The sequence below is a fragment of the Salvelinus fontinalis genome, chromosome 31, assembly GCF_029448725.1.
Source record: "Salvelinus fontinalis isolate EN_2023a chromosome 31, ASM2944872v1, whole genome shotgun sequence".
Classification (NCBI taxonomy): domain Eukaryota; kingdom Metazoa; phylum Chordata; class Actinopteri; order Salmoniformes; family Salmonidae; genus Salvelinus; species Salvelinus fontinalis.
The window spans coordinates 14691656-14717402 of NC_074695.1; the positions used below are offsets into that span (position 1 = coordinate 14691656).

At 45.0% G+C, this 25747-nt stretch overlaps 1 protein-coding gene across 1 annotated transcript in view; it reads left to right on the forward strand.

Moving 5' to 3' along the window:
• The window catches only part of LOC129829619 (disco-interacting protein 2 homolog B-A-like), a 151651-nt gene extending 126346 nt beyond the window's left edge, over positions 1-25305 (forward strand). Inside the window, exons 16-37 of the mRNA XM_055891417.1 lie at positions 452-566; positions 670-809; positions 4774-4910; positions 6857-6937; positions 7131-7258; positions 7514-7628; positions 8802-9003; positions 9110-9222; positions 10769-10849; positions 11099-11222; positions 11462-11583; positions 11746-11857; positions 12170-12279; positions 12473-12603; positions 12784-12952; positions 13127-13297; positions 13449-13510; positions 13625-13682; positions 14225-14299; positions 17826-18000; positions 20912-21035; positions 21439-25305. Of these exons, the coding sequence (XP_055747392.1) occupies positions 452-566; positions 670-809; positions 4774-4910; positions 6857-6937; positions 7131-7258; positions 7514-7628; positions 8802-9003; positions 9110-9222; positions 10769-10849; positions 11099-11222; positions 11462-11583; positions 11746-11857; positions 12170-12279; positions 12473-12603; positions 12784-12952; positions 13127-13297; positions 13449-13510; positions 13625-13682; positions 14225-14299; positions 17826-18000; positions 20912-21035; positions 21439-21691 (2798 nt within the window). The 3' untranslated portion in view covers positions 21692-25305. The remainder of the gene's footprint in view (positions 1-451; positions 567-669; positions 810-4773; positions 4911-6856; positions 6938-7130; positions 7259-7513; positions 7629-8801; positions 9004-9109; positions 9223-10768; positions 10850-11098; positions 11223-11461; positions 11584-11745; positions 11858-12169; positions 12280-12472; positions 12604-12783; positions 12953-13126; positions 13298-13448; positions 13511-13624; positions 13683-14224; positions 14300-17825; positions 18001-20911; positions 21036-21438) is intronic.
• The last annotated feature ends 442 nt before the right edge of the window (positions 25306-25747 follow it).

Genomic DNA, 25747 nt, shown 5'->3' on the forward strand with positions numbered 1-25747 from the left:
ACACACACACACACACACACACACACACACACACACACACACACACACACACACACGGACCAGAGAGACACCAACCTGTCCTCCATACGCATGCTCATAGTAGCTGATGGAGCCAACCCCTGTGAGTCATTCACACACGCACACACACACACACACACACACACAGACCAGAGACACATCAACCTGTCCTGTGAGTCACGTATACGTAGCAGACGTGACTCATGATTGCTTTATCTATTCCCCAAACTATTATTTGTCTTATATTGACCTTGCATAGTCTTCATCAGTGCCCTACCTCTATTGGTACACCGTGATATGTATTTTTAGATGCAGTGCACGCAACTTCCAAGAGAAACATCTGATCCGGTCTATTGGATTCATATAATCGCTTTGATTCTTAACAGGGAAGCACATCGCTGACACATTCTTCTGTATTTTTGCTGTCCTTCAGGGTCCGTGTCGTCGTGCGACGCCTTCCTCAATGTGTTCCAGTCTCACGGGTTAAAGCCGGAGGTCATCTGTCCCTGTGCCTCCTCTCCTGAAGCTCTCACTGTGGCTATACGCAGGTAAACATCGTACATATCTGTCTACCTCTTTCTCGCTCTTTCTCTGATTCTTTCTCTCTCTCTTACACAATACACTGAGATCTTTCTGATACTCCCCCTCCAGGCCTGGTGCTCGTGGTACAGCCCTCCCTGCCAGGGCCATTCTCTCCATGGGCGGGCTGAGTCATGGGGTCATCAGGGTCAACACAGAGGACAAGAACTCTGCCCTCACTGTACAGGATGTAGGCCATGTGATGCCTGGAGGTACGCCACTCACTAAACTACAATATAACACATTACACCACTCTATAACACACCACTCTATAACACACCACTCTACAACACACCACTCTACAACACACCACTCTACAACACACCACTCTACAACACACCACTCTACAACACACCACTCTACAACACACCACTCTACAACACACCACTCTACAACACACCACTCTACAACACACCACTCTACAACACACCACTCTACAACACACCACTCTACAACACACCACTCTACAACACACCACTCTACAACACACCACTCTACAACACACCACTCTACAACACACCACTCTACAACACACCACTCTACAACACACCACTCTACAACACACCACTCTACAACACACCACTCTACAACACACCACTCTACAACACACCACTCTACAACACACCACTCTACAACACACCACTCTACAACACACCACTCTACAACACACCACTCTACAACACACCACTCTACACCACACCACTCTACACCACACCACTCTACACCACACCACTCTACACCACACCACTCTACACCACACCACTCTACACCACACCACTCTACACCACACCACTCTACAACACACCACTCTACAACACACCACTCTACACCACACCACTCTACACCACACCACTCTACACCACACCACTCTACACCACACCACTCTACACCACACCACTCTACACCACACCACTCTACACCACACCACTCTACACCACACCACTCTACACCACACCACTCTACAACACACCACTCTACAACACACCACTCTACAACACACCACTCTACAACACACCACTCTACAACACACCACTCTACAACACACCACTCTACAACACACCACTCTACAACACACCACTCTACAACACACCACTCTACAACACACCACTCTACAACACACCACTCTACAACACACCACTCTACAACACACCACTCTACAACACACCACTCTACAACACACCACACCCCACTATGACACACCCCACTATGACACACCCCACCTCACTATGACACACCCCACCTCACTATGACACACCCCACCTCACTATGACACACCTCACTATGACACACCCCACCTCACTATAACACACCATTCTACAACACACCACTCTATAGCACACTGCACCAACGTACCACACCACTCTATAACACACCACACCACTCTATAACACACCACACCACTCTATACCACACCACTCTATAACACACCACACCAACATACCACACCACTCTATACCACACCACACCACTCTATACCACACCACTCTATAACACACCACACCAACACACCACACCACTCTATACCACTCTATACCACACCACACCACACCACACCACTCTATACCACACCACACCACTCTGTAACACACCACACCAACATACCACACCGCTCTATACCACACCACTCTATACCACACCACACCACTCTATACCACACCACTCTATACCACACCACTCTAACACACCACACCAACATACCACACCACTCTATACCACACCACACTATACCACACCACACCACTCTATACCACACCAACATACCACACCACTCTATACCACACCACACCACTCTGTAACACACCACACCACTCTATACCACACCAACACACCACACCACTCTATACCACACCACACCACTCTGTAACACACCACACCAACATACCACACCACTCTATACCACACCACTCTATACCACACCACACCACTCTATACCACACCACTCTATACCACACCAACATACCACACCACTCTATACCACACCAACATACCACACCACTCTATACCACACCAACATACCACACCACTCTATACCACACCAACATACCACACCACTCTATACCACACCAACATACCACACCACTCTATACCACACCAACATACCACACCACTCTATACCACACCACTCTATACCACACCACTCTATACCACACCACTCTATACCACACCACTCTATACCACACCACTCTATACCACACCACTCTATACCACACCACTCTATACCACACCACTCTATACCACACCACTCTATAACACACCACTCTATACCACACCACTCTATAACACACCACTCTATAACACACCACTCTATACCACACCACTCTATACCACACCACTCTATACCACACCACTCTATACCACACCACTCTATACCACACCACTCTATACCACACCACTCTATACCACACCACTCTATACCACACCACTCTATACCACACCACTCTATACCACACCACTCTATACCACACCACACCAACATACCACACAACTCTATAACACACCAACATACCACACCACTCTGTAACACACCACTCTATACCACACCACACCAACATACCACACCAGTCTATACCACACCACACCACTCTATACCACACCACTCTATACCACACCACTCTATACCACACCACTCTATACCACACCAACATACCACACCACACCAACATACCACACCACTCTATACCACACCACTCTATACCACACCACTCTATACCACACCACTCTATACCACACCACTCTATACCACACCACTCTATACCACACCACTCTATACCACACCACACAACTCTATAACACACCAACATACCACACCACTCTGTAACACACCACTCTATACCACACCACACCAACATACCACACAACTCTATAACACACCAACATACCACACCACTCTGTAACACACCACTCTATACCACACCACACCAACATACCACACCAGTCTATACCACACCACACCAACATACCACACCAGTCTATACCACACCACACCAACATACCACACAACTCTATAACACACCAACATACCACACCACTCTGTAACACACCACTCTATACCACACCACACCAACATACCACACCAGTCTATACCACACCACACCACAACACCACACTTCACTATAACACACCTCACTCTTTCTGTTTTCTGTTCCTCGCTGACTGACTTGACTGTGTCTTGTCAATGTCACTTCCCTCGTGTTAATTCTACTTGGCTCAGCGTTTTAATCATTGCTTTAAAACCCCTTAAGGTCGATGTCCACTCCCCCTACATACATCTAATTAGCATAATAACAAAATCCCCAAACAAATCCATCCGTTTAAGCTTGAGATGTCATTCCACTGCATCCGCCTATGTGACACTTGTGCCCGAGCTAGAGCGGTGTTTGTCAGACCAAGAGACATCTCGAAAATTGATCGTCTCACAAAATCGAACGGTTTGTCCAACAAATGGACAGATAAGACTCTCACGAACACGACGGTCTTCTCCGTTTTGCTCTACGACCCCAACAGGCGTCTTGGGGCTCGTCTGAAGTCGGTACAGCCGATCTGCCAACTTCTGTCTATAGCGTCCAAACGGTTTGGGCTACACACTAATATGACTCATCTGTGCAAAGGTGAGACTCTCAAAACACTGTCGGTTGTTTGGCTGCAGGACGTCCACAGGCCTCACAAGACTCGTCTGATGTCCCCCGGTATACAGCATATGGAGACTGTTTAGTGACAAAAATAAGGGGTTAAATGCATATTAAAAAAAATTCATGTTTCCTGATCTTATATCTCTCAGATATAGGATTGACACTTCAGAACAAACTTCTTTTAGAATTTTGGGGGGGGGGGGGGGGCTATCTGATGTTCCATGTCGTGAATCTGTTATTCAATGTGTTTTGTTTGGGAAAATAGCATTAAGGCCAAATAAAAATGTTCATGAAATATATATTTATATATTTTTTTATATACTTCTAGCGGTCTTCAAAATCAAATAGCAAAAATTATCCTTATCCTTGGGTTGACCTTCTTAAAACAATTCTATGTATCTTAGTAGTCCCCCCCCCCCCCCCCCCCCCCCCAACTGCTGATTTTTATACGGCACTTTTCATGGACCCAAAGATGCTTTTGGGAGTTGGTTTCTAATGTACAGTATGTGTGTTTTTAGCCCTAATGGCATAGTGTCTTGTGTTTCAGCTCTGATGTGTATCGTGAAGCCAGACGGGCCTCCACAGCTCTGTAAGACCGACGAGATCGGAGAGATAGTGTTGAACTCCAGGGCTGGAGGAACCATGTACTACGGTCTACCTGGAGTCACCAAGAACACCTTTGAGGTGAGGACTGTTTACTGAACCCGCTCATCAAGTTTCTGTTCAGTGTAGTGCTACTGACACTGCGATGTAGCCATCAACCTAACAACATGACTCCTCTGTCAGAGCATTACAATTCTAAAAGCTCTACCCCAACTGTATTATTCAGTGGTCATGGTTACCTATGGTCATGGTGGTCATGGTTACCTATTACTAATTAGGGTTGCCAAGCAGCCATTTAATTTACAGAAGTTACCTGAATCTATGGTACCTTTGGTAATTAATACTGGAATAATGCTTATATTCCTATTATAGTATTCATTTATTTGATTTATCCATGTCCATATTGTCCATGAGTTTCTAGTGGATACACCATGTGGTTCAAGAGAAAATAGCCTAATTACAAATTGACGCCAAAACATTGAGAACAAATATATATTGACATAGTAAACTAAAGTGTGTAAAAAAAAATATATATATATAAAGGATATTTCATGTTGAAACCCTCAAATTAAACACCATGGTATTCACTAAGTTGATGTTTTATATTTAGGGTAATGTTTTACAGCTTTGTCATTCTATACTGAACAAAAATATAAACGCAACATGCAACAATTTCTAAGATTTGACTGAGTTACAATTAATATAAGTCAATTGAAATAAATTAGGCCCTAATCTATAGATTTCACATGACTGGGAATACTGATATGCATCCGTTGGTCACAGATACCTTTAAAAAATAAGGTAGGGGCGTGGATCAGAAAATATAGTCAGTATCTGATGTGATCACCATTTGCCTCATGCAGCATGACACATCTCCTTCTCATTGAGTTAATCAGGCTGTTGATTGTGGCCTGTGGAATGTTGTCCAACTCCTCTTCAATGGTTATGCAAAGTTGCTGGATATTGGCAGGAACTGGAACACGCTGTCGTACATGTAAATCCAGAGCATCCCAAACATGCTCAATGGGTGACATGTCTGAGTATGCAGGCCATGGAAGAGCTGGGACGTTTTCAGTTTTCAGAAATTGGGTACAGATCCTTTGACATGGGGCCGTGCATTATCATGCTGAAACATGAGGTGATGGCGGTGGATGAATGGCACGACAATGGGCCTCAGGATCTCGTCACGGTATCTCTGTGCATTCAATTTGCCATCGATAAAATGCAATTGTGTTAGTTGTCAGTTGCTTATGCCTGCCCATACCATAACCCCATCGCCACCATGGGGCACTCTGTTCACAACGTTGACATCAGCAAACCGCTCGCCCACACAACGCCATACACGTGGTCTGCGATTGTGAGGACGGTTGGACGTACTGCCAAATTCTCTAAAACAATTTTGGAAGTGGCTTATGGTAGAGAAATTAGCATTCAATTATCTGGCAACAGTTCTGGTGGACATTCCTGCAGTCGGCATGCAGATTGCACGCTCCCTCAACTTGAAACATCTGTGGCATTGTGTGACAAAACTGCACCTTTTTTTCCTGCACAATATGCACCTGTGTAATGATCATGCTGTTAATTCAGCTTCTTGATATTGTCCTGGCAAAGGGGAAATGTTCACTAACAGGGATGTAAACAAATTTGTGCACAAAATTTGAGAGCAATAAACGTTTTGTGCGTATGGAGCATTTCTGGGATCTTTTATTTCAGCTCATGAAACATGGGACCAACTCTTCACATGTTGTGTTTCTATTTTTGTTCAGAATCTTATTTAATTATTTAATATTTGACGAGAGGACCAGAGATAATTAGACACCTGGCCAGTTAATTCTGGTATATTACTGGTAAACTTAGAAGGTTTCCAGTAATATACCCTCCCTTTGCAACACTGGTCTCTCTAACCTGACTTGAGGAGTTGTGTTGACAGTTAAACGTGTTGTTGCGATTGGTTGAAAGGATGATCATTATGTAATATATTATGCAGTAACCTCCATAACTGAAAGTGTGTCCCTCTGTCTCTGCAGGTGATTCCTGTGAACCAGGCTGGAGCTCCGATAGGAGACATCCCCTTCACTAGGACTGGCCTGCTGGGCTTCGTAGGGCCGGTAAGATAGACAGTCATTTCAGACCCTACCTAACCTATTCAGTCTATAGCTATGCACAACTACTTTATATCAACAAAACATGTCAATGTAGAATAGAGTTTTGGCGTCTCTGTGTCTGTTGATGTCTAGAGAATGAAAATAAATTGTGACATTGCTTTGGCACCTTCTGCTATTTCCCTCCCTAACTCCACAGGGAAGTCTGGTGTTTGTAGTGGGGAAGAACGAGGGGCTCCTGACGGTCAGTGGTAGACGACACAATGCTGATGACTTGGTGGCCACAGCCCTGGCCGTGGAGCCTGTCAAAACTGTCTACAGGGGGAGGTGAGTGTGTCAGGAGCGCAGTCCGTCTGGTGTGTTTTGCTGAGGTGTGAGAGTGCTTTGGCTGTGGAGCCTGTCAAAACAGGTGAGTGCCCCAGTCATTCTGCTGTGTTGTTTTGCTGAGGTGTTAAGGTGTGAGAATGTGCCGTGCTGTCTTGTCACTCCCTCTCCCGGAGGAGGATCACTGTGTGCTCTGTGACGGTGGTCTCTGGTGTGAGAGTAGGTTGTTATTGCTGACTGGCTCTCTCCCCGGTGTAGGATCGCCGTGTTTTCTGTAACCGTGTTCTATGATGAGAGGATAGTGATTGTAGCAGAACAAAGACCAGACGCCAGTGAAGAGGACAGCTTCCAGTGGATGAGCAGAGTACTACAGGTACATGTTTTATGTGTGTGCATGTGTGCTCTCTCCTCTATAAATATATCTATCTCAGTACTGAAGATACATATTGTCTCATATCTACTACAGATATAATCTATCATTCCATCTATTTATCATTTATCTTCACTTGTCCAACTCACCCCACACCTTTGTAATCAATCTCCATGTGATTCTTTCTAGTTATCTATCAGTGTGCACGTTAAAAGTGCAATATGCAGAAATCGCTCCGCCATTTCCTGGTTGCTGAAACTCTAATAGTTTGCCTAATTTCAGTTTGTGGCGAAACAAGCTAGTATAGTGTAGATAATCACTGTACCATATAAACAGATGTGAAATATATGTTCTATTACCAAAAATATTGTATTTTCAGCTTTTTGAACTAAAAAACAACAACTCCAAAACGAAACTTTAAAACAGAAGCATAGAAATAGCGCACATAACAGATCTACCGCTTCTTAGACTTGCTTTCAATGAGAATGACAGATCTATAACTCGCATTTCTATGTGAATTTGGTTGGGTCGCCCAAAAAGTTACATATTGCAGCTTTAAGTTAGTAGTATAAGTACATCTAGGTAACAGTACATTAACAGCAGTGGTGGGAAAAGTACTCAATTGTCATACTTGAGTAAAAGTAAAGATACCTTAATAGAAAATGACTCAAGTAAAAGTGAAAGTCACCCAGTAAAATACTACTTCAGTAAAAGTATTTGGTTTTAAATGTACTAAAGTATCTAAAGTAAATGTAATGCTAAAATATACTTAAGTATCAAAGTACAAGTATAAACCATTTCAAATTCCTTTATATTAAGCAAAAAAGACAGATAGCCAGGGGCACACTCCAACACTCAGACACCATTTACAAACAAAGCATTTGTGTTTAGTGAGTCCACCAGATCAGAGGCAGTGGGGATGACCAGGGATGTTCTCTTGATAAGTGTGTGAATTGGACCATTTTCCTGTCAAAATGTAATGACTACTTTTGGGTTTCTGGGAAAATGTATGGAGTAAAAAGTACATTATTTTCTTTAGGAATGTATTGAAGTAACAGTTGTCAAAGCAGAGAGTCCCAAAAACAACTTAAGTAGTACTTTAAAGTATTTTTACTTAAGTACTTTACACCACCGATTTAACAGTAGGCCCTATGACGTGTGTTCTGTCTACCATAGGCTATAGACAGTATCCACCAGGTGGGTCTGTACTGCCTAGCCCTGGTCCCGGCCAACACGTTACCCAAGACACCACTGGGAGGGATCCACATCTCTGAGACCAAACAGAACTTCCTAGAGGGGAACCTGCACCCCTGTAACATCCTCCTCTGTCCACACACCTGTGTCACCAACCTGCCCAAACCACGGCAGAAACAACCAGGTATTGGTGTGTGTGGCTATAATGACTGTCTATATCTCTGACACAGTGACACTTGACACTGTAGTAGGTGTGTACCTCTAACCCTCCTCTCCTCTCCGTACTATAGTTGGAGTGGGCCCGGCCTCCATCATGGTTGGTAACCTGGTAGCAGGAAACAGGATGGCCCAGGCTGCAGGCAGAGAGCTGGGCGTGGTGGAGGAAGAGGGTCTGGTCAGGAAGGTAAGACCCCACTGAGCCACGCTGTACTGGGCTGAGCCAGCAAGGTGTCGGCCCTACGGTGTGAAAACACACACTACAGTACCAGTAATACAGTCTGTCTTCAATACTCACCAACACCAGGAATGGAGCACAGCTGCTTTTACCAACAATCACCATCTTATTTACCGTAGTCCTAATGACAAACGTATAACAGAAGCTTTGTTCTGTCTCATCTTATTTACCGTAGTCCTAATGACAAACGTATAACAGAAGCTTTGTTCTGTCTCATCTTATTTACCGTAGTCCTAATGATAAACGTATAACAGAAGCTTTGTTCTGTCTCATCTTATTTACCGTAGTCCTAATGACAAACGTATAACAGAAGCTTTGTTTTGTCTCATCTTATTTACCGTAGTCCTAATGATAAACGTATAACAGAAGCTTTGTTCTGTCTCATCTTATTTACCGTAGTCCTAATGACAAACGTATAACAGAAGCTTTGTTCTGTCTCATCTTATTTACTGTAGTCCTAATGACAAACGTATAACAGAAGCTTTGTTCTGTCTCATCTTATTTACCGTAGTCCTAATGATAAACGTATAACAGAAGCTTTGTTCTGTCTCTACTTTCTCTCTGGCGATGTAGCTGTGTATGTGGCCCACCATGATGGTAAGAGTTTAGCAGACATACCTGCCCCAGTAAGGCTGCTTCTGTCAGATGTGCTGCTTGACAGTGACTGTGTATTATGCCTGCATCACTGTAACCGTGAGCAGATCCATGGTGTGCATCACTGTAACCGTGAGCAGATCAATGGTGTGCACCCCTGTAACCGTGAGCAGATCAATGGTGTGCACCCCTGTAACCGTGAGCAGATCAATGGTGTGCACCCCTGTAACCGTGAGCAGATCAATGGTGTGCACCCCTGTAACCGTGAGCAGATCAATGGTGTGCACCCCTGTAACCGTGAGCAGATCAATGGTGTGCACCCCTGTAACCGTGAGCAGATCAATGGTGTGCACCCCTGTAACCGTGAGCAGATCAATGGTGTGCACCCCTGTAACCGTGAGCAGATCAATGGTGTGCACCCCTGTAACCGTGAGCAGATCAATGGTGTGCACCCCTGTAACCGTGAGCAGATCAATGGTGTGCACCCCTGTAACCGTGAGCAGATCAATGGTGTGCACCCCTGTAACCGTGAGCAGATCAATGGTGTGCACCCCTGTAACCGTGAGCAGATCAATGGTGTGCACCCCTGTAACCGTGAGCAGATCAATGGTGTGCATCACTGTAGCCGTGAGCAGATCAATGGTGTGCACCCCTGTAACCGTGAGCAGATCAATGGTGTGCATCTGTTGAATGAGGGAATGGGCTGTGCAGTCACACAGCGAAGCACACAGAACCTCACTATACGTGTGTGTGTTTTTACTGTGCTTAAAGCCTGCTATTGTACTCCCTCCACAACCATCCTGTTTCTGTCCACTAGTCTTTGGTTCTCTTCTCCCCTTATTGGTGGCTCCCTCTTTCAGCAGCAGTTCAGAGTCCTGACCCACACTCTCCTCTCTTTCAGCACCAGTTTCTGTCTGAAGCACTACAGTGGAGAGCCCAGAGTGACCCTGACCACGTCCTGTATGTGCTGCTCAACGCTAAGGTTGGATGGTCACACCTCTTGAGATGTTCCCATTTTTACTCACATTTCTTATGCTCTTATACGTTTTAACATATGATTGTGGAAGTTGCGTTGGCTCCCCTAGCTAATGCCGCCGGCCTAGGCTTTAGCTGAGTGGGCTAATACAGTATTGTGCTGTGCAGAGGACCCAGGTTCGAACCCTGGTTGGTCACACTTGCTAGGCTTTCCTGTTGCACCTGTACAGTGTCTCTTACCACCTCTGTCCTCCAGGGGGCAGCAGTGTGCACAGCCACGTGTGTTCAGCTGCACAAGAGAGCAGAGAAGATAACCTCAGCCCTGATGGAGAGAGGAGGCCTCAACACTGGGGACAACGTAGTGCTGTTATACCCCCCTGGTGGGTTGAATGACCTACACACACACTTCACACGAGGCTGCGGATACTGTCCATCCTCACATATATAATCTCTGCCTTAGAATAGTCCGTTAAATGCTCTTGTTTACAGTCCCCTTTATTTCTCTCCCTCCCTCCCTCCCTCCCTCCCTCCCTCCCTCCCTCCCTCCCTCCCTCCCTCCCTCCCTCCCTCCCTCCCTCCCTCCCTCCCTCCCTCCCTCCCTCCCTCCCTCCCACACCAGGCATTGATCTGATAGCTGCCTTCTATGGCTGTCTGTATGCGGGGTTGATCCCTGTAACAGTGCGCCCCCCTCACCCTCAGAACCTGGCTGCTACCCTGCCCACCGTCCGCATGATCATCGACGTGAGTCAACTACAGCCACCAAGACGTTTTCACAGAACCGCTTAATGAAAGATGTTATGCCTCAATATATACAAACGTGTATTTGTACTATGAAAACTTTAGTAACTGCTGAAATGATCCCGGGGGGGGGGGGGGATTCAAATTCCTGTGTGTGTGTTGCAGGTGAGTAAAGCTGCCTGTATCCTAACCACCCAGCCCCTTATGAGGATCCTCCGGTCCAGAGAGGCTGCTGCCAGCGTCAACGTCAAGACCTGGCCCACTATCATAGACACAGGTACTGTGGCAAATCCCAAAGGACTCCCAAGACACGCTATTTTCACATGATCGTGGACTACTTAGGACCAGAACCACATAGTGTAGTGTACACTATACAGGGACCAGATCCACGTAGGGTAGTGTACACTATACAGGGACCAGAACAACATAGGGTAGTGTACATTATACAGGGACCAGAACCACGTAGGGTAGTGTACACTATACAGGGACCAGAACCACGTAGGGTGTCATTTTCATGTGTAATGAATACATTGGAGATGTTCCTTATAACTGATGGACTCTGTTTACCTTCTCTGTGTGTCCTTTCTAGACGACCTCCCCAGGAGGCGGCCCCCCCAGCTCTACAAGCCCCCCACAGCAGAGATGCTGGCCTACCTGGATTTCAGCGTGTCCACCACAGGCATGCTGACCGGGGTCAAGGTAAGGACACTACTGTAGCATGTACACACCTAGATACTAAGTCCATCTCAGGAGAAATGATCACACAGCCATTCTTTTGCATATTAAAAGGCATCTTTTTTTCTCTCTCTCTTGTCTCTGGTTTCTCTCGGTCTCTTTCTCTCTCTCTGGTTTCTCTCTGTCTCTTTGTCTGTCTGTGGTGTGTGTGTGTCAGATGTCCCACTCGGCGGTCAGTACTCTGTGTCGCTCCATCAAGCTACAGTGTGAGCTCTACTCCTCACGCCAAATAGCCATCTGTCTGGACCCCTACTGCGGCCTGGGCTTCGTACAGTGGTGCATCTCCAGGTAAGAGACATGGCTGGGCTGCCATGATTTCACCTACATTTTGTATAATCCTTATGCCGCTTCTATGTCGCCCTATGATCTAGTGTTGTTGACACTGCGGCTGATCTCTATTGAGCAGAATAGTGACAGCAGCTTTTTACGTTGTGTAATGACTAGAGAAAGTTCCAATATTGTGTGTAGTGTGTACTCGGGTCACCAGTCCATCCTGATCCCTCCTATGGAGTTGGAGCTGTCCTTACCTCTGTGGCTGAGCACCCTGAGCCAGTACAAGGTCAGAGACACCTTCTGTTCCTACTCTGTCATGGAGCTCTGCACCAAGGGCCTGGGAACGCAGACTGACGCACTCAAGGTGAGGAACACACACACACACACACACACAGTCTAACCAATGGCTAGATATGTGTTGGTTCCAGAATCTAAAATCTGTCAACTGTATCCTGTACACACACCAGAAGAGGCTGGTGGTAAGTGTACTGTCTAGGAGTCTCCACCCTGTGTGTATTATTAACCTGTGTGTCTGCAGGCGCGGGGTGTGAACCTGTCGTGTGTGAGGAGCTGTGTGGTGATAGCAGAGGAGCGTCCCCGGCTGGCACTGACCCAGTCCTTCTCCAAGCTGTTTAAAGACCTGGGCCTCTCCCCCCGCGCTGTCAGCACAGCGTTTGGATCCAGGGTCAACATAGCCATCTGCTTGCAGGTGGGCCCCAGCGCACACACACATACAAATGCAGGGAGCCACAAAAAATATGCATGCATGCATACGCACACACAGCTGGATCTAAACAACAATGATGGTGACTCATTTGGACTTTTTAGATCACAAAGTTCCCTTTCTGTTTCTCTGCCAGGGTACAGCTGGACCAGATCCCTCCACCGTCTATGTAGACATGAAGTCCCTCCGCCATGACAGGTGAGGATAGCTAGCGGACATCACTAAGGTTTTACCCAGGGTTTTCCTGGTCAGGTCACATGGTCATGTATAATACACTGCAGAGAATGGAGTCCGTCTGTCTGTGTCTTCCAGGGTGAGGTTGGTGGAGCGAGGAGCCCCACAGAGTCTTCCCCTCATGGAGTCAGGCACTGTAAGTACATGGCACTGAGATGACTAAAGCTTTACCGTATGCTTCCCAGTCTAAACCGTTTGCGCATATATTATGATTACATTTTGTGACGTTTTGGTGTTCATCAGTTTTTTTATTTCCTTGGCTGTTCGTGCACACACATTTCTTTTCTTGAGGCAAAGTGAAGTTTGGTATCTGAAGTCAAACATCTCAGTTAGATGTACAATTGTGTGACTAGGACCTCTGCAAAAACGTCAGATTTTGTGATTTATCTTTGATTAATTCTGACTACTTTGAGGAAGTGTTTCTGGCTATGTTGTTGCCGTGGTGACTGAAAAGGGATAAACAACAGTGATGTTGCTGCTTTTTTCTTTAGGGAGTATGAGAGTCTTTAGGGAGTATGAGAGCACAGACGGTCGCTTCACCGAGCAGAGTTCTGCAGGGAGCAAACCGAACCTGTGTGGACGCCTCTGTGTGGACGTGTTTTGACTTCTTGCTTCTCCAATGAAACTTCCTCTTGCGTCCGTGGGGTTGTTTACTGAACCTGATCTCCCTGTCTGCAGATTCTTCCAGGGGTGAGGGTGATCATCGTGAACCCAGAGACCAGGGGTCCGTTGGGGGACTCACATCTAGGAGAGGTGAGTATGCAGACACCACAGAGGAACAGGTGGTGGGGGTATATGGTCAAGTTGAAAGGGGTTTGCTGTGAGAGTATTGTAGCAAAGACTTCAGAGTTTCTTCTCCTTCTCCTACAATAATTTAACCCCATCACCTTGCTCTACTATGACCTAGTCAATATATTTATCTTTCTCTTTCACTATCACTTAGTTTTCCATCTTACCTCCCTTCTTCAGATCTGGGCTCGGAGCCCCTGGTTACTATATATACTGAGTATACTAAACATTGGGAACACCTTCCTAACCATGAGTTGCACCCCCCCCCCCACACACACACACATACACACACACATTTGCCCTCAGAACAGCCTCCATTTGTCGACGCATGGACTCTACAAGGTGTTGAAAGCGTTCCACAGGGATGCTGGCTCATGTTGACTCCAATGCTTCCCACAGTTGTGTCAATTTGGCTGGATGGATGTCCTTTGGGTGGTGCACATTTGTGGCCTGCTGGAGGTTATTTTGCAGGGCGCTGGCAGTGCACCTCCTTGCACAAAGGCGGAGGTAGCGGTCCTGCTGCTGGGTTGTTGCCCTCCTACGGCCTCCTCCACGTCTCCTGATGTACTGGCCTGTCTCCTGGTAGCGCCTCCATGCTCTGGACACTACGCTGACAGACACAGCAAACCTTTTTGCCACAGCTCGCATTGATGTGCCATCCTGGATGAACTGCACTACCTGAGCCACTTGTGTGGGTTGTAGACTCCGTCTCATGCTACCACTAGAGTGAGAGCACCGCCAGCATTCAAAAGTGACCAAAACATCAGCCAGGAAGCATAGAAACTGAGAAGTGGTCTGTGATCACCACCTGCAGAATCACTCCTTTTTTGGGGGTGTCTTGCTAATTGCCTATAATTTCCACCTGTTGTCTATTCCATTTGCACAACAGCATGTGAAATTTATTGTCAATCAGTGTTGCTTCCTAAGTGGACAGTTTGATTTCACAGAAGTGTGATTGACTTGGAGTTACATTGTGTTGTTTAAGTGTTCCCTTTATTTTTTTGAGCAGTGTATATACACAGCATCTCCTCCCCCATAAGCATTCCTGTCTCTTCTATAAATGTTATATCCTTGTATTGCTACTGCTGTATCATCAAATGAATTATCTAAGTGAGTCTCAGAAATGGCTAATATATGAATGTTATCTGATGTTAGCAAGTTATTGATTTCATGACCTTATTTCTTAGGCTACATATATTAATATGGGCTATTTTCAGCCCTTTCCTGGGTAGCTAATCAGAGATAGACATAATATTGAAAATAGCAGACCTCTTGACAGGGGAGAGAAATGTTACATTTATTTTGTTAATTTCGTGCAATTATATGCATTTTGCCATGGGGTGTAGATAAAATGTTGCAGTTTTAAAGCAAGTTTGTTGCAGTTCTGCAAATATTTCCATGTGGCAGACAGAAGATTTTGCAATTTTATATCTAATTTCCTGCAATTTTACTTATTTTGCCATGGGGCTGAGAAGAATGTTTGCAGTTTTTAATATGAGACTAACTAAGTCAAAGGGTGCCCCCCGGCCGGTAATTCGATCATGATTACTAAGTTTAGATAGCTAGCCGCTAAACAATTTTTCTTTTGTGGACTTGGGCTAATTGATAGTCACTGACATAAGAGAAAAACTGCTGATGCACAACCACATGTTGAAATTGCACCTGGTGTATTCTACTATTCTAACTCTCAACAGTAAGTTGAGACCCGACTAAGGGTTCTGGTTTCATTATTTTTTACAAGTAAATATATATACAGTTGAAGTCGGAAGTTTACATACACTTAGGTTGAAGTCATTAAAACTCATTTTTCAACCACTCCACAAATTTCTTGTAAACAAACTATAGTTTTGGCAAGTCAGTTAGGACATCTACTTTGTGCACGACACAAGTCATTTTTCCAACAATTGTTTACAGACAGATTATTTCACTTATCATTCACTGTATCACAATTCCAGTGGGTCAGAAGTTTACATACACTAAGTTGACTGTGCCTTTAAACAGCTTGGAAAATTCCAGAAAATTATGTCATGGCTTTAGAAGCTTCTGATAGGCTAATTTACATAATTTGAGTCAATTGGAGGTGTACCTGTGGATGCATTTCAAGGCCTACCTTCAAACTCAGTGCCTCTTTGCTTGACATCAAAAGAAATCAGCCAAGACATCAGAAGAAAAATAAATGTAGACCTCCACAAGTCTGGTTCATCCTTGGGAGCAATTTCCAAATGCCTGAAGGTGCCACGTTCATCTGTACAAACAATAGTACGTAAGTATAAACACCATGGGACCACACAGCCGTCATACCGCTCAGGAAGGAGATGCATTCTGTTTCCTAGAGATGAACGTACTCTGGTGCAAAAATTGCAAATCAGTTCCAGAACAACAGCAAAGGACCTTGTGAAGATGCTGGAGGAAGCAGTTACAAACGTATCTATATCCACAGTAAAACGAGTCCTATATCGACATAACCTGAAAGGCCGCTCAGCAAGGAAGAAGCCACTGCTCCAAAACCGCCGTAAAAAAGCCAGACTATGGTTTGCAACTGCACATGGGGACAAAGATGGTACTTTTTGGAGAAATGTCCTTTGGTCTGATGAAACAAAAATAGAACTGTTTGGCCATAATGACCATCGTTATGTTTGGAGGAAAAAGGGGGAGGCTCGCAAGCCGAAGAAAACCATCCTAACCGTAAAGCACGGGCGTGGCAGCATCATGTTGTGGGGATGCTTTGCTGCAGGAGGGACTGGTGCACTTCACAAAATAGATGGCATCATGAGGCAGAGAAATTATGTGGATATATTGAAGCAACATCTCAATACATCAGTCAGGAAGTTAAAGCTTGGTCACAAATGGGTCTTCCAAATGGACAAAGACCCCAAGCATACTTCCAAAGTTGTGGCAAAATGGCTTAAGGGCAACAATGTAAAGGTATTGGAGTGGCTATCACAAAGCCCTGACCTCAATCCTATAGAAAATGTGTGGGCAGAACTGAAAAAGTGTGTGCGAGCAAGGAGGCCTACAAACCTCAGTTACACCAGCTCTGTCAGGAGGAATGGGCCAAAATTCACCCAACTTATTGTGGGAATCTTGTGGAAGGCTAACCGAAACGTTTGACCCAAGTTAAACAATTTAAAGGCAATGCTACCAAATACTAATTGAGTGTATGTAAACTTCTGACCCACTGGGAATGTGATGAAAGAAACTCATACCACCCTATAATTTCCACCTTTTGTCTATTCCATTTGCACAACAGCATGTGAAATTTATTGTCAATCAGTGTTGCTTCCTAAGTGGACAGTTTGATTTCACAGAAGTGTGATTGACTTGGAGTTACATTGTGTTGTTTAAGTGCTCCCTTTATTTTTTTGAGCAGTGTATATGTATGTATGTGTGTTTTTTTGTGTGGAATTGATCAGAGGGCCTTCAAAAGGAGGGCCATCTGTTTCCTATCCCTGATGTAGAGGATGATAACACACTCTCACTCTCTGTTTAGATCTGGGTTCAGAGTCCCCACAGTTCCAGTGGCTACTACACCATCTACGGAGAGGAGAGCTTGCAGGCGGACCACTTCAACACGCGGCTGAGCTTCGGGGAGCCCCACACCCTGTGGGCCAGGACGGGATACCTGGGCTTTGTCAAGAGGACAGAGCTACTGGGGTCCACCGGAGGTTAGAGACCCTTCTAATGTAACCATCCTAGCATTTAGCATGTTATGGACTCTCCCAAGTCATATCTTTCTTGGGGTGTGGTCATTCTCACCCCCACTAGTTGCTATACCAAACCAATCTGAAGACTTGTTCTTAGTCGTACAAGGCATGTTCATTCTGTTTTAGGATCATCTCACCAAATATAATTGTTGCAGGTGAAAGATGGTAGATTGGTCTATGCTAAACTACAGGACTGTTTTGCTATCACAGACTGGAATATGTTCCGAGATTCTTTCCGATGGCATTGAGGAGTACACCACATCAGTCACTGGCTTCATCAATAAGTGCATCGATGACGTCGTCCCCAATGACTGTACGTACATAACCCAACCAAAAGCCATGGATTACAGGCAACAGTCGCACTGAGCTAAAGTGTAGAGCTGCCGCTTTCAAGGAGTGGGACTCTAACCCGGAAGATTATAAGAAATCCCGCTATGCCCTCTGACGAACCATCAAACAGGCAAAGCGTCAATACAGGACTAAAATCGAATTGTACTACACCGGCTATGACGCTCGTCGGATGTGGCAGGGCTTGCAAACTATTACAGACTACAAAGGCAAGCACAGCCACGAGCTGCCCAGTGACGCAAACCTACCAGATGAGCTAAATAACTTCTATGCTCCCTTCCCAGCAAGTAACACTGAAACATGCATGAGAGCATCAGCTGTTCCGAACGACTGTGATCACGCTTTCCGCAGCCGTTGTGAGTAAGACCTTTAAACAGGTCAACATTCACAAGGCCACAGTGCCAGTCGGATTACCAGGATGTGTACTCCGAGCATGCGCTGACCAACTGGCAAGTGTCTTCACTGACATTTTCAGCCTCTCCCTGTCTGAGTCTGTAATACCAAAATGTTTCAAGCAGACCACCATAGTCCCTGTGCCCAAGAACACTAAGGTAACCTGCCTAAATTACTACTGACCCATAACACTCACATCTGTAGCCATGAAATGCTTTGAAAGGCTGGTCATGGCTCACATCAACACCATCATCCCAGAAACCCTAGACCCACTCCAATTTGCAGACCACCCCAACAGATCCACAGATGATGCAATCTCTATTGCACTTCACACTGCCTTTTCACACCGGGACTAAAGGAACATCGATGTGAGAATTGCTATTCATTGACTACAGCTCAGCGTTCAACACCATAGTGCCCTCAAAGCTCATCACTAAGCTAAGTTCCCTGGGACTAAACACCTCCCTCTGCAACTGGATCCTGGACTTCCTGACGGGCCGCTCCCAGATGGTAAGGGTAGGTAACAACACATCCGCCACGCTGATCCTCAACACGGGGGCCCCTCGGGTGCGTGCTCAGTCTCCTCCTGTGCTCCCTGTTCACTCATGACTGCACGGCCTGGCACGACTCCAACACCATCATTAAGTTTGCCGATGACAACAGTGGTAGGCCTGGTCAACGATGAGACCGCCTATAAGGAGGAGGTCGGAGACCTGGCCATGTGGTGCAAGGTCAACAACTTCTCCCTCAACGTGATCAAAACAAAGGAGATGATTGTGGACAACAAGAAAAGGAGGACCGAGCACACCCCCATTCTCATCGACGGGGCTGTAGTGGAGCAGCTTGAGAGCTTCAAGTTCCTTGGCGTCCACATCACCAACAAACTAACATGGTCCAAGCACACTAAGACAGTCGTGAAGAGGGCACAACAAAACCTATTCCCCTTCAGGAGACTGGAAAGATTTGTCATGGGTCCTCAGATCCTCAAAAGGTTTAACAGCTGCACCATCGAGAGCATCCTGACGGATTGCATCACTGCCTGGTATGGCAACTGCTCGGCCTCCGACCGCAAGGCACTACAGAGGGTAGTGCGTACGGCCCAGTGCATCACCGAGGCCAAGCTTCCTGACATCCAGGACCTCTATATCAGGCGGTGTCAGAGGAAGGCACTAAACATTGTCAAGGACTCCAGCCACCCTAGTCGTAGACTGTTCTCTCTGCTACCGCACGGCAAGCATTACCAGAGTGCCAAGTCTAGGTCCAAGAGGCATCTACCCCCAAGCCATAAGACTGATGAAATTCTAATCAAATGGCTACCCAGACTATTTGCATTGCCCCCCTTATACGCTGCTGCTACTCTGTTATTATCTATGCATAGTCATTTTAATAACTCTACCTACATTTACATATTACCTCGACACCGGTACCCCCTGTATATAGCCTCGCTATTGTTATTTTACTGCTGCTATTTATTTATTAGTTTTTTGTGGTATTTTCTTAACTGCATTGTTGGTTAAGGGCTTGTAAGTAAGCATTTCACTGTAAGGTCCACACCTGTTGTATTTGGTGCATGTGACAAATACATTTTGATTTGCTTTAAAACCAACCTGATTTTTTTAAAGACCCAGTGCAGTCAAAAAGTTTTATTTTTCTGTGTTTTTTGTAAATGTATTTTATTGTCACATACACCAGATAGGTGCAATGGATGAGGTTGAAATAATACTGTGATAATTATGATAATACCCTTTTAGTGTAAGAGCTGTTTGAAAATATTGCCTGGTTTGGTGGGATGGAGCTTTGGCCTGCCTGGTGACATCACTAGGCGGTAAATTGGTTAATAGACCAATAAGAAAGAGTTCCAATCCTGTCTGCCAATAACAGCTAGTTTTCAGTTTTCCCCTCCCCACTCAGACCACTCCCAGACAGTCTTAGCAAAATTGCTCTTTACTATGAAGCTATTTTTGTTTAATCATTTTAATTGAAAGCAATCACATGAAGGTACTTAATTGTTACCCAGAAAGGATTTGATATTGAGATAAAAGCAGCACCATTGGATGTTGGGTTTCTAAGCGGTCTGTGTTGATGACAAATCTATTTTCACTCCTGATCCATCTGCCTGCCTTCCCTTCAGATCGTCATGACGCTCTGTTTGTGGTGGGCCAGCTGGATGAGACGTTGGAGCTCAGGGGGCTTCGCTACCACCCCATCGACATCGAGACCTCTGTGTCCCGGGCACACCGCAGCATCGCTGAGAGGTACGATACTGTTGTCTGCTCAGACACACACAGTACATACATGCTTCACTAGGTGTATTGTAACCTGATGTGACTGTTTTGTGGTCTGTACCAGAACTGTGTTTGACATTGACATATACTGTATCTAGTATAAACCCACATGTTTGGTTTCCTTGGTGTTGAGAAAGAATGGGAAGGGTACACCAGCACCGTGCTCTAACCCACTGAACCATTGGAACCAGTGTTGAACTTGATGAGTGACTGACTGTTGGTGCCGGTCATTCTCTCTGTCTGCTGTGGACCCCTGAATGTTAACTTGATGGGTGGCTGTCTCTCTCTCTCTCTCCACAGTGCGGTGTTAACGTAGACCGCTGAATGTTAACTTGATGAATGACTGTCTCTCTCTCTCTCTCTCCCTCCACAGTGCTGTGTTCACGTGGACCAACCTCCTGGTGGTAGTGGCAGAGCTGGCCGGGTCGGAGCAGGAAGCCCTGGACTTGGTGCCTCTGGTGACCAACGTGGTTCTGGAGGAGCACCACTTGATTGTGGGCGTAGTGGTCGTCGTTGACCCGGGGGTCATCCCCATCAACTCCCGGGGAGAGAAGCAGAGGATGCACCTCCGGGACTCGTTCCTGGCCGACCAGCTGGACCCCATCTACGTGGCCTATAACATGTGAGATGTGAGGAGGGCCCAGGCCCCATTCACACTGGGGTGGAGGCTGGCTATGGGGGTCCACTGGGATGGAGGCTGGCTATGGGGGTCCACTGCGATGGAAGCTGGCTATGGGGGTCCACTGGAGTGGAGGCTGGCTACGGGGGTCCACTGGGGTGGAGGCTAGAGTATAGAGGCTCTGAGAGGGAGGCGCTAGACACAGAGAGGGGGCTGGGGGTGGAGTGCTTCTCCCAAGAATGGACCTCACCTGGCAGTGGGACAGAGTGGCAGGACAGGGCAGGAGTAGCATTGGTGGATGGGCTTGGACTTGGTTTAACCATCCTGTTACAGTAATTCCTGCCCCAGTGTTCTTTCTCTCTCGGCCAAAGTCTACTCTCTATGAAACAGAGACTGTTTATTAAGGCTGTGGGCGGGAGTGAAGTTAGAGCACGTCTGTCTGCATGGGGTTTTGCTGCTTCTTACTGGTGCTTATCCAACCACTCCCTGCCTCCCACTGACAGAGTAGGAAGATGATTGGTTTCTCCTCTTTGATTGACACTTGGGTCCCACCTATCAAGTAGATGTTTGCCAATACCCTCATCTACTGTCTCTCCCCAACTGTTCCTAACCATGATTTTATCCCCAGACATTATTATTGTGAATCTTGTTTTATAGAAGAAAATACAGAGGTGTGTTTCTCATCTCAATCCATTCCCTGGTTCAGCCTGTACCCTGCTCTCTCCTCTCTCCTGAGTGGTCCACAGTCCGTCATGTTGGTCAGGATTGGACTGGGGAGTCAACGTGACGAGCTGGAAGCTTCCCCCATGCACTTTAACCTTGTCCTTCCATAATCTCTCCTGTCTCACCTAGCCAAGTCCCAGATCTGTTTATGCCGCCTTGTCAACTCCTCATGAGACAATGACCAAAGGAGTTGTAAAGACCTGGGACCATGCGTATTGTACGTCCCAAAGGGCAACCTATATAGTGTACTACCCTATGGGCCTTGGTCAAAAGTAGTCCACTAAATAGGGAATAGGGTGCTATTTGAGACGCAGCCTATTTGTCCCCTGGATTGTTGATGGGAGACTCTGATCTCCTCTACTCACTTCCATTTTTCATCAAGAAATGCATAAGAACTAAACAATATCACAAACAATACAATACCTGCAGTAAGTACAGCCCACTGAGCCAGACTAACGCCTGTAGCTCTGTAGCTGTACTTACTGCAGAGCTGGAATTGATCGGTCATCCTACGTGTCTGTCCCATAGATCTAGGTTGTTTTTTTTTACCCTTTACTGCTATGTTAAAAGCTTTTAGTCGTGCTAGAAGAATTCACTTTTAAAACACACTTGTCCTTGGTATGGAATGAAAAAGATGTGCAACATAAACATACCAGCAGCAAACTCGCACAACAAAACAGACAGTGTTTATTTTTGGGGGACAATATTTTAAGGTCTTGATGTATGAGCAGGAATCGTTCCATGAGAGTTCTCATCGATCATGTAAATAAAATTGACTCCTGTTTAACTGTAATGCTGTTTTATGGGGTCAGGGTTATATGTATGTACAGACATACGACTAAACTGCTGTAGATATTTATCTTTACACAACTGTATTTATCGTCATTATTTAAATATCTAGCAAGCACAAAATACTGGTAATATGGAACAATAAACTTGACTTCTGATTAACTTGCTGGCTGACTTGATATCATGGAGGCTCCTCTGCTGAATCACTATCTGAGCTTGAATAAGTATCAGTCAGTCAGCTGCTGGCCTCTGTCACAGGCTTTCAGATGGCAAAGCCTTGGTGTCCGTGGCTAGTCAATTGCTAGGCTTGTTTGTTGATTCTGGAGTGCCCATTGAGTCACCAAGAGGCATCTATAACTCTAACTAACTTCACATGAGGCTACATCTGGGATGTCAGAAGACTGCTGTGCCTTTAAATGTGGAAGACACATTTCAGTTGAATGCATTCAGTTGTACAACTGACTAGGTATCCCCCTTTCCCTTTTGTTTTGTGCCATCATGAAACGTGACATCTTCATAAATCAAGGACTTGGTGAATTACCAAACCCAGTTGGCAGTGGGTATAAGATGAGAACAAATTCTTGCCTTATAAAACCTGTGGAACTTGTAATACTTTTACTGATTTTATTTGTCAAAGGTTTTAATTGAATTATTCTGATTGTATTATGACTAGAAAAGGGATTGTGAAGGGTAAGATGTTGACCGTATAGGGTATATTTTAGAGGTCAAAAATTGTATAACTGGTGTTACTGTGTACATTGCAATTATGAACTTATTCTTTGTTCATAAAACTTGACAGCAAATTTCTGCATCACAGACTTAAACGTAGGCTAAGTAACACATTGCAAAATTAAAGGAAGCGTATCATATGGTTTGGCAGGTGGTAACAATTTGCACTTTTCCATATCATTATTACTGGTGTGTGATTGTATGGTTTAAATGGTGACATCGTTTGCCTTTCCTTGTGGAAAAAAGTTTAATTTCCCTTTTTAATTAAATGAACATCAAAATATTGAACAATATTTTTGCTCCAAAATGCCAGTTTCTTTTTTGTTGATTGGCCTATTTTATGTCATTCACTGTAATGTAATTTTTGGGGGTTGACTCTAGCAGGACATCCCAAGGATTCAGCCTAGCATCAAACAATTTTTATTCCATCCATCCAAATGAGAAATTCATTATTTAAATGATTGTAATGTTTTTCATGCAAGATTTCAACTATCCTACATTTAACAGCACAACTCTGTGGCAAAACAAAAGCCTTGTTTGATTTAGGAAGTTGTTAAAACTACTTGAATGACAAACATTGTAACTTAAGTCCATCTTTAGAGTAAAGTTAAATTTAATGATTCATAAAAAATGTTTTGGGGACTATTCTGTGGTATTTGGCTTTCTTGCCAAGCTGCTACTGTATCATTCCACCTTTGCATGTTTAAATGATCATCTTATACTGGTGTGACCATAGAACTAGAAGGAATTTACCACTCAAATCGCCATGGTGTGAGCGGTTCCAAGCCCGTTCTACTCAATCTAATTCTATGGGTGTGACAACATGTTGTCCTGCCATATATTCATTAGACACATTGGTGCTATCCAAAACTGGAAATAAGGGGAAACTTTTTCAAGAATCTATCCATGGACAAACCTAGCTTGAGTTCCAGCCTCTTTGTACTATTGTGCCAGCTCCAATTGGCAAAAGCACAAACAGGTATGGGACCAGGCTAGGATAAACGATCAGGATTGCCAATATTTCCATATATTTTGTAATAAACACTGTGCCAATTGCAGTAAAACTGAAAACAATAAAGGATGTTAAGCTTTTAGTCTATTGTAAGCACAATGTACTGTACTTGTGTAGTGATAAAACAATTTATTTCGGATGATTAATGTTATTTGTAAACCTCAAGGGCCCAAAATATATATACCTCAAGGCTATTCACTATGCATAAATGCTGTAAAAGATCTTTTCAATATAGTCAGTGATGCAATGAGTTCCAACTCAGAGGCAAACGTGTCCTATTTGACCAACGTTCGGTCATGTTGTCAATGGGGATCATTTGGTTTCTATTTGGTTTAGCAAAATGAAACAATAAAAATCTGCTTTTGTCAGCATGTCTCTGCTCTGTGATCTGTAAAGCCACTAGTCTCTCTTCACAGCCGCTGGTTTCCGCTACAGCCTCTCCCACTTGATGTCTGATTGGTGTTACAACCTGACAGTCACTTCATTTTGAACATCAACAGCACACCCACTTCTGTAATTTGTGGTTGGGCTGCTCAGTCGCTGAATGCCTAAAAGTGTTGAAAAGAGATGCTGTGGCGGAGACTAATGAAAATATTGTGCATTACCACATTATTACAGAGGAAAATGCCATCTTTCTCAGCTGAATGTCCGAGTGTTTTCTAGATCTCTTGGCTTAACTTCAGCTTTTCACAACATTTGCAGGCAAGTTACATTTTGGTATGAGTGTATGTGGGGGGTAAAGTCTACTTAATTTGTGTCATCTGAGATATCAAAGACATGGCAACCCAATGTTCTACAATCTGCATCAAC